The sequence below is a fragment of the Brachionichthys hirsutus genome, chromosome 14 (assembly GCF_040956055.1).
Source record: "Brachionichthys hirsutus isolate HB-005 chromosome 14, CSIRO-AGI_Bhir_v1, whole genome shotgun sequence".
Taxonomy (NCBI): domain Eukaryota; kingdom Metazoa; phylum Chordata; class Actinopteri; order Lophiiformes; family Brachionichthyidae; genus Brachionichthys; species Brachionichthys hirsutus.
Window position 1 is genome coordinate 8682449 of NC_090910.1, and position 9258 is coordinate 8691706.

Sequence of the window (9258 nt, forward strand, 5' to 3'; positions counted from 1 at the left end):
CTGCGAGAGGGTTAATGATTTGTACTATTTGAGGCGCTCTGGCAGTTTTGCACCGATCACTGGCAAGTTCCTGCTGTCACTGTTTTTAAGTGACATCTTAAATCAAATCTTTGCTGGGCTGTCTGGCCGTGCTCCGACTCTGGAGAGGAAATTCCTTGAAGCTATTCAGTCCTCAGATGTTTACATTTACTGGGAAAGAGTCATTTAAACATTGTACAGACAAGTATACAGTGTAAAGAAAATGAATTGCTATGGATTCTTGCCAAATCGTACTGTGATTGCAATATCTGTAATGTATCACTGTAATGGTTGTTTGTCCACGTTATTGCAACACATTGAACATTTAGTTCTTTTGCAGGCTTGTATATTTAGCAGTCTGTATCTCAATGTTAAGCATAACGGCTAAATAAATGACAATCATTGGCAAAAGACCTCAGCGTTTAACATTTCCGGCATTAGACGGATTTATATTTTTCCTGAATTCTTAAGGTTTACATTTTTATGATGTAAAATTTTCAGGTCAAGTTAGAAGAGAGAAAAAAAAATCACTGTTGAAGGAAGAAGCTAATCTCTAAAACCGGTTTAGTCCATCACCTGGACTAAACCGGTTTTGTGCTCGTCCTATATTGTCAGTGGAGTCTAATGAATTGTGAACCTGCCACCGTACCTCTGGTAATAGTGAACATTTAAAATCTACTCACAGGTGTTGCTACTGTAGATATTTTCTTTAAGTGTTTTAGTAACTTGGCATGGTTTAGTCTCAGTGTGATAATATTATAGTGATATTGATTGCATTTATAGTAAACATTCAGTATTGGAGTATCTGTAAAATGTATTATTTATTTACAAACTGGATATTGTATTGTGTATATTTACAATTTTAGAGGGTTTTTTCCTGTTGTTCCAACATGAAACACCGGTGTAATACATACCATTATAAAGCTACAAATGAATTTATTTGTTAGCTTATATTCACATTTGTTATTATTATTATTGTTATATTTTATCTGGCGATTCAACTATAGATTATACTTTCATGAAATGCACTCATTTTTGTTTTTCTGAATTATTGCCATCTTGATACAGAAATGTTTTTAATAAAAAATTATTTCTGAGTGAACACATTGCTCCAATTTTTTCTGAATTAATGAGAAAATTATCTTGTTAATTCAGAAGAAAAAAAAGCTAGGAAATGTTTTTCTCTCAAGTAAATTTTGTCAAAATTAAAATTCCATCATTAGTTAGACTTTCTAACCTCTTGTAATCTCCTGATGTAATTTATGTTGGCCTAGTTAAATAATTTTCATAAGTGCTTTCCACCACTTGGCAAGAGCGTGGCCTGGCTTTCATTCATTTTTCATTTCGCACCCAGAGATCTTCACTCAAGATACTCGTGCAATTATGCTAATCCTTGTTAGTGCATAATAACATTCAGTCTTCTTACTTAAATATTTATATTTTATAAGTCTGTGACTCAGCTTGAATTCTGATCATGTTAAGCTCAAGATGACTCCATTAAATGTCCATGTGTTATTGTGCATCAAGCATCAGTAATTGACTGGACTTTTTCATTTCATTAAGTGATGCTATAAGCCACTGTATCCTTTATCAATATCAATATCAAGGTAGAAGTAAAAAAATATTTTAATTGCCCCTATCCTGGAGAAGTAAAAGGATCTGGATCACCACCAAAATCAGATGGATTGTTCCTTGGGCTGTACCCCATCTAAAATTAAAAATAAAAATCAGCTCAAATCTTTCAGAGTAATCCTGCCAACAGAAACAAATACACCAGTGCCAGAAAACATTACCCCCTTGTGTAAGCACTAAAAATACATATTTACGTAGTGCCTAGTATAGGCACTCTGTCAGAATTCACAATGGAGGCAGTGGGATGCACACACGAGAGAAGATGGATACAGTTATTTTCAGATTAGAATGTGAGACAGGTATCTTTCCTTTTAGCATCTTCCAATATTCATGTGACAAAGCAACGTTTGGAAATGCAAGTGAGCCCCCTTCCGAAGGGCTGAAAGGCCGCCTTGATCCCCGCCGTCATTCGGAGTCGTCCCTCACACCTGATCTAATCCAATCTGATGTGTGACCGGGCATCGTGCTGATCAATCTCTCAGGTTAAGCACTTTTCTGACACAGAGCAAGAGGAATGAGTCATCACTGCATTGATTTCACGCCCTCTAGGCCAGCGATGAGCACCAGCACCTTCGTCTTTCAGAGTTAAGCAGGACAGCATTTCAATTGGCTTTCACTTCTTTATTTGCACTGAAGAGAATATACAGTAGAACTAAAAAATTATTTGCTGTCCTGCCACCAAATTAATGAACTGTTTTGCATTTTGTCAACCTCAGATTTATTGTAATTAAAGTAGGTTTATTGTTATTTTAATGTGAGGACATTACAGGTGCGTGAGTATCTATATTTATGTGTGTAAGCTCTGATGTAAAAGACGTCATTAGTTCAAACTGCAGCTCCCCTCTGCTCTATGGACTGCTTTAGTGTCTTTCAGCTTGTGTTGTTTTAAGACCCGCAATCACTTGGGATAGATATTTCCCTCAATATTTGTTGGGTACAAAAAAATAAATAAGTAAAAACACTGAAATTAATTTGATTGCAATAAGCACAAGCAAACGAATGCCGATGCGGTTCCGTCTCTGGTGATGAGTAGAATGTCGCCGACGCCAAAGGAACAAAAATGTCAACCAATTAAAGCAGCTGTGAAAACGTATATTTTTTAAAAGCACCTCTACTTATTTGTGCCACTCTTTCATCTTGATTTGTAAGGCACCCTCAATGAAGATTAATGTGCACAAAGAAATTCTGGCTTGCGCTTACAGTCACTACTCAAGGTGATGTTTTATTCAGTAAAAGGATGCTTGATCTCACGTTTGACTTCAAGTGATTCAGGTCAAATACAACCCATGAAGTATGTGAAGCTTCTCTTTTTTTTATTATCTCTAAAACCCAATTTATGTCCACATTCCCAGGAGAGAAGCTTTTCCCATGACTACAACAAACGGTAGCTAGTAATTAAAAAGTTTAAAATCTGAAACCAGAATAAAACATAATTAAATTGTTTGTACCGGTAAATACTTTTTGACCTTGTATTCAGAGGGGTTTTTTCGAATTGGATGTGCAGGATTTCCTCTTAATTCTCTAAATCCTTTCACAATATTATGGATTGCAGAATTGCAACATGGTTAGACAGTTTTTGCATGTTTGCAGTTTTAACGTCACACAATGTAAATCAAGAAAGTTGCACGAATTTAGAAGCATAAAGGTTAGCATGCTGACATGTTTGCTTGTAAAAGTACAGATAGGTGTTATTGCCAAAATATACATGCTCATCACGCTCAACAACCATTGAGCATAAAGGACCTGAAAAGAGAGGATATGTCTATAGAACGATGCGTTAACTGTGTTGAAAGCTCGATTCCCCTGTAATAATGACTGAATGGTTGTGGTAGTAGAGAACTCCACAGAGAGACTGCTACTCTCTTGACTTCAGGAAGGATTAATGAATGATGAAATTAATAATTAATGCCGGAGCGTGGGCTGATGCGTGTGGCAAGGGTACCAAACCTGAGGCGAAGATTAAGTAGATGAGTGGGCGCCAGAGTGACGCACCTTGATTAAATCTACAGCGGCTCAGATTCTTTCCATACATTCTTAGAGAGTTCTTTGCCAGACTTGCCGTGGTACTGAGGCCATGCACTGGCCTTCTGATAAGGCTGTTTTGTTGGCTGCTTTGCAGCCAGTCACATTCAGGGTAACCACAGAGCTGTGCTGCCAAATGTGTTCTTTCATATTTTTCGTTTAATTCTATCCACATCTCAACTCCGGGATCTTCTCCTGATGAGGATAAAGCAGGTTATTCCTTAGAAACCAAAATCAGAATTCTCTTTATTGCTAAATACACTTACACCTGCAGGGAATTTGCCTTCATATCTGCATATTTGCATATTGATAAATCTCAGCATAAATATGAAGCAGTAATGAAACTATGCAGGGATAAAGAATAAAAATAAGAGTCTATTTAAATATGTATACATTTTGTTTGGAAAAGGACAGGGATTTTTTTCATGCATGAATGTGAAAGATTTTGACTGTGGAATGTGCATTCATTCAAGCAGAGGCACAAACGTACAGTATGAGCAGCCTGCGGGGGAAATAGACCGGAAGAAGTGTGTTAATGCGACACATTAGGAATGAGACTTCACATCTGAGGGCCAGAATCACACAGGAATAACCTGTTTGGTGCTGTGAGCTTTTGGTCCTGATGAGGAAAATGACACTCGCAAAAAAACAAATTTTTTTAATCAAGATTTTTGCAGTAGAAATTATGCAAATATTCAAGCTCCAAGGACCAAATATTATTTGTTTCGTGTTTCAACCTCAAAATGCCTTTATTTTAAAATATATAATAGGCTGACACTCTTCCACTTTAACAATCATGACAAAAAGGTCGATGGCTGTCAGCTTGTGGCAAAAATAAATGGAGAGAATGACTCACAAGTTTATGGGAGGGTTTACGACTGTCCTTAAGGGAAGCTTACTTTAGATTTAGATGTTCTCGGAAAATGCAGTAAATCTATAAGGTTTTGGTCAAAGGTCAGGATGAATGTGTGTACGTGTGTGTGTGTGTTTGTGTGTGTGTGTGTGGGGGGGGGGGGAGCAAGACTTTCTAATAACATCCTTATCACTGGGCTCCAGGCAGCAAAATTTAAAAGAGGACTAGAGCTCATATTATAATTTAACTTGCAGTAAAGTCCAACATAAAATTTCTAAGACCGTCATTTGGAAATCACAAAATAAAGTTTTTTGTAAAACATGATCAGCACAGCGAACAGAACTCAGAATGGAGTTCTGCCATCATTTCCCTTCATCACATAACTGAACACATCAAACACGACATCATCACACTGAAAGTGCGCGGCTGCATCTACTGTTGTCATTTGTATAAGTAATATTTAAAAGATGCAAATATTATATCAGCGAAAAGATTTGTCTCTATGTAAATCATCACAACTTGAAGGTTTTTCATTGATAAATTGCAGTAATAGAACGCAAACCACAGAGGCGCAGAGACAAACAAGGATCGGTACATTATGAAAGAGCGCCATCTGGTGTAGTATTGGGTAGTATTGGGAAAATGCAGCCATTCATTTGCATAGAAATTGACTTCAATTATTTATTCATGAGTTAACGTTCTCAACTCCTGTCTTGAAAATCACACACACAAACACCTATGAGTGTAATTAGATATGAATATTAAATAACATCATTCTGATGAATTTTACATTGAACATCATGAAGAAAAGGTCCTGTTGAACCTGAATAGGTTCTATTCAAACTTTTTCCTGTATTTACATCTGACTTTACTGGATGATTTTCAACTTCATGTTAAAAACCTTCAGAATATATAAAATTCCTTCATTGTCAGTACTAGTATTGAAATGTTCTCCTCATGATCTGGTTCCACTTCTTTATACAATTCTTGATGTCATTACTTATATTTATTGTCATTTAGCCAGCAACTTATTATCTGTATTGAAAATGGTTAATCAGCAAAATCCCCTTTGTATCAAAAATACTATCGTGTCACTCGTTTACTGAGAGAATACCAGCAGCACTACAGATATGAAAAGTTCTATTTCTGTGGCATATCATGAATTCGACTTCCGTCACGCTGATTCTATCTGGATAGCGTGACCTCCTTGAGAACAAATTGAAACCATAATAATCAGTAGTTTGACGGGATTCTCTGCAGCGTCGTCACATTTAATGCTTCAGTGGAAATATCTGAACTTCATCTTGCTAACTTTATAAACTACAAACCAACACAGATTCTCCCAAGATTTTTTGTACAATGCAGTGAAAGACATTTGGATTGTCAAAGGAGATACATTTTCGTTTTCTGTGGCAATTCACTTTTTATTAAAGGGAGTAATAATGGAAAGCACACAATGCCTCTTGTTTGATAAAACCTGTAAACTGATTGTTTCCACTTCCTCTTACAAATGGAATGTTTACACAAAAATGTTACAAAATGAATTAAAAGACTTCACCTTGTTATCTATTGAAACTAGTTCTGCAACTCAATATATATATATATTACTAGCATTTAATTTGCAGATCATTTTCACAATTGACCAATCAATCATTTAGTCTACAAAATATTTTTTTCTACATTGTATAAAGAAGCTTATCACAAACTCATGTCTTCAAATTGTGTTATTTGTCCAAAATACGTAAATACACAATATTCATCTTACAGAAAATGCTTCCATTTATGTAGCCGGAACAATTATATTCCAAATATGTTGTTTGAAAATTTACTGAACTCTAGAATTGTTTATTAAATGAGTCGTTAGCTAATTTTCTTTTGACCGATCAACTCATTTATTGACTAATCAAAACAGTTCTAATTAAAATATAGTTCACGGCCATGATTTCTAAATTCATTACAATATAAGAACCTCAGACATCAGCAATTTTATAAACCTTTTAACAGTTTAAAAACAAAGTTAAATAAAATAAACAAAACTAAAATAGATTTTTGACTGAACCTGACAGGAAACATACCCTAAACCCAAAATAATCAAAAACTGACAACCCCCCCCAAAACAAGTCAGTGCCTTCATATACTTACCCGCAATTTAAATGATGACAAATGAGAGATCAGAAAAAACAATTACAGCTCAATTTATAACATATAAAATGTATTTAAACAGGAAGTTAAGAGAAACAATACTCCTTTACTGATACTGTGTTGAAATTGAAAACGTTTCATGAAAACATAATCATCAGACCCCCAAACTTTGCACTAACTTCCTGAACACCCGTCAGTGTATCCGTCTTTAAGTTAACACAATTAAAAAAAAAACCACATAATAGCATGTAAATAAGCTTTAGCTTTACATTTACACCCCTGCATTAGCCTTTCATTCTAGTCTAATGAGCAAATAATCAACAACACAAATAGCTACATTGGCCTCTTTACTTCAATATTAAGCTTAATGAAAATACATTAAATAACTTATGCATTCTGCTACTTAGAGCGGAGGACAGGAAATATAATTGTCGGCTGAGCGAGCCCATTTAATAAATACAAAATGATTAAAAATGATTGCTACAATCATGAACTGTCAACCTTACATTAAAAACTACACAGATAATCAATAATCAATGGCAACAGAAATAATACTGTGATATTTGGGCTGTAAAAAAAATGTCTACATGGAAAAACTTTGGTGAGTGTCTTTGACCATAAAAAACATTTTTTTTTTACTTCATCACTTGACATTATTTTGTTTTAGAAAAGGACAGCACTGACTGAGATCAATCAACATTTGGTTCATAAAACAGATCTCCTTTAAGCTTTCTGTTACAGATTTACAAAGTGCAAATACGTATTGTATGAAACAAAATATTGACTTGTAACTATTATTTTCCAACAATGACACAAAATGTCTTCATACCTCACGTGGATCTGGCCATTTGCCTCGGAGTGGCTCGCCTCAAACTGTGAGAGGCGCTGTAAAATAAACCGCCCAATCCCCCTCAGACCCCGCAGTCATTGGTTCGGTCTTGGAGTTTGCGGGTGAAGATGAGGAAGGTAGAGAGGCAGGCAACTGAAATGTGGAAGATCAGCTGCCACACATTCCTCAGGCCAACCAGGAAGAGGTTGCATAGGACGATAACGCTCAGCAGAGCGAAGGACTTGTGCTTCTTCAGCGGTGAATGGAACAGATAAAGGTGACACTGTAGGAGAGGAGAGGTTCAGCCACACGAAGAAGAGCGTTACACACAGATGTGCGTTAGTAGATTTGGGCTGATGTTACCTGAAGCACACAGCAGACAAACGCCAGAAGAAAAGCCACAACATTCCATATACCTTCATAATCGTCCTGCGTAAATAGAAAGAAAAAACAAACAAGTAATTGTTCATCATTCAGGTGAAAAACAAAATAATTTATTATACATTTCAGATTGTAACTAATTCTCACACAAATGGCAATTTTGCACTTTCATTTGATCTTTGATTTCACCGAAATTCCTATAAATACAAGTTTATACTTAGTTAAACATTTGATTAAAATGTTAAATATTAAAACATCGTTTAAAACGCATCAGTATGATAAAAAAAAATCAACTCCTGTTTTGGTGTGTATCTAAATATGTCTGGCACACACCTGGAATGTGTACTCTATGATGTGAACGCCACGGATTATGTTCAAGGATGCACACAGGATATTTAGGACGAGTGAGAGGATGCCAGGCGCCGACGCTGGCTCGAGTCTTACATTCTGACCTGTAGAGTAGAGAAAAATAAAAAAGGCAGAGAAAAACATCACCTAATTTCTACCTCACACAATTTTTTTTACAATGGGACTGCATTGTGTGTGCTACACTGTGAAAAGTCATCAGCCTCACCAGATCCCGGACCTTGTTCCATGTGCCCATTTCCAAAGCCATTGGCGAGATCCACGTCCTCCAACTGAATCGTTTGTGGTGGATTGATCCTCAGATCCTCCTGGACCTCTATCAATGTCACCTCCAAGGCTGGACCACCACTCTGGTTGTACTGCTGCTTCAGCTTCTGAATAGTCTGGTCTGGCAATTGGCAGCAAGAGAAATATTAAGATATCATTTATTTTTGGTTTGAAGTGTTAAAACCGGCACAAACTTCTGTTGCACACAGAGAGAGAGACTCACCAAATTCTAAAAATGGATAAGGCCTGTTGGCCAAGGCAATGACTGTGCTATTGAAGCATGCTGTGAACTCCCAGCGCAGGTCTTCCAAGAAGCAGAAGGCCTTAGCAACAGGGAGGCTGCAGTGGCACACGGCCATGTAGGATACGCCTTCTGATGAGACAAAGCTGAACAGGTGAGGGAGAAAAGGTGTTTAGTAAACAAACACGGATGCTCTGTGATCAACACACAGCTGACTACACTCTGCTTTGGTTCCTGATTTCCTTACTATATGTTGAGCGTCTGGCCCATGATCGTCCCTCTGACAGGGAAAAGGGCCAATGTCTTGCTGATGGTCCTGAGTTGCTGCTTTCTCTCCTGGAGCTCTCGGCTGTGTTGGAAGTCTGTTGATGCTGACAGGGGGAGTCCATCCCTGACCCGGACCACAAAGGCAAACAGGATCAGAGTCATGATCCACTGGGTCCATGAAGAATGCACTGCCTGCACAGGGACAAGAGGAAGACCACGATATCTTTTTAAGCATGTTAT

At 37.0% G+C, this 9258-nt stretch overlaps 1 protein-coding gene across 1 annotated transcript; it reads right to left on the reverse strand.

Annotated features, from left to right (window-relative positions):
* Window positions 1-7254: 7254 nt before the first annotated feature.
* On the reverse strand, window positions 7255-9180 carry sec22c (SEC22 homolog C, vesicle trafficking protein). Its single transcript, XM_068748142.1, has 6 exons — window positions 8999-9180; window positions 8734-8897; window positions 8452-8631; window positions 8211-8329; window positions 7860-7925; window positions 7255-7779 (listed from the first exon to the last, which is right to left on the reverse strand). The coding sequence occupies exons 1-6, from the start codon at window positions 9178-9180 to the stop codon at window positions 7579-7581; spliced, it is 912 nt and encodes a 303-aa protein (XP_068604243.1). The 3' UTR covers window positions 7255-7578.
* Between the last annotated feature and the right edge of the window lie 78 nt (window positions 9181-9258).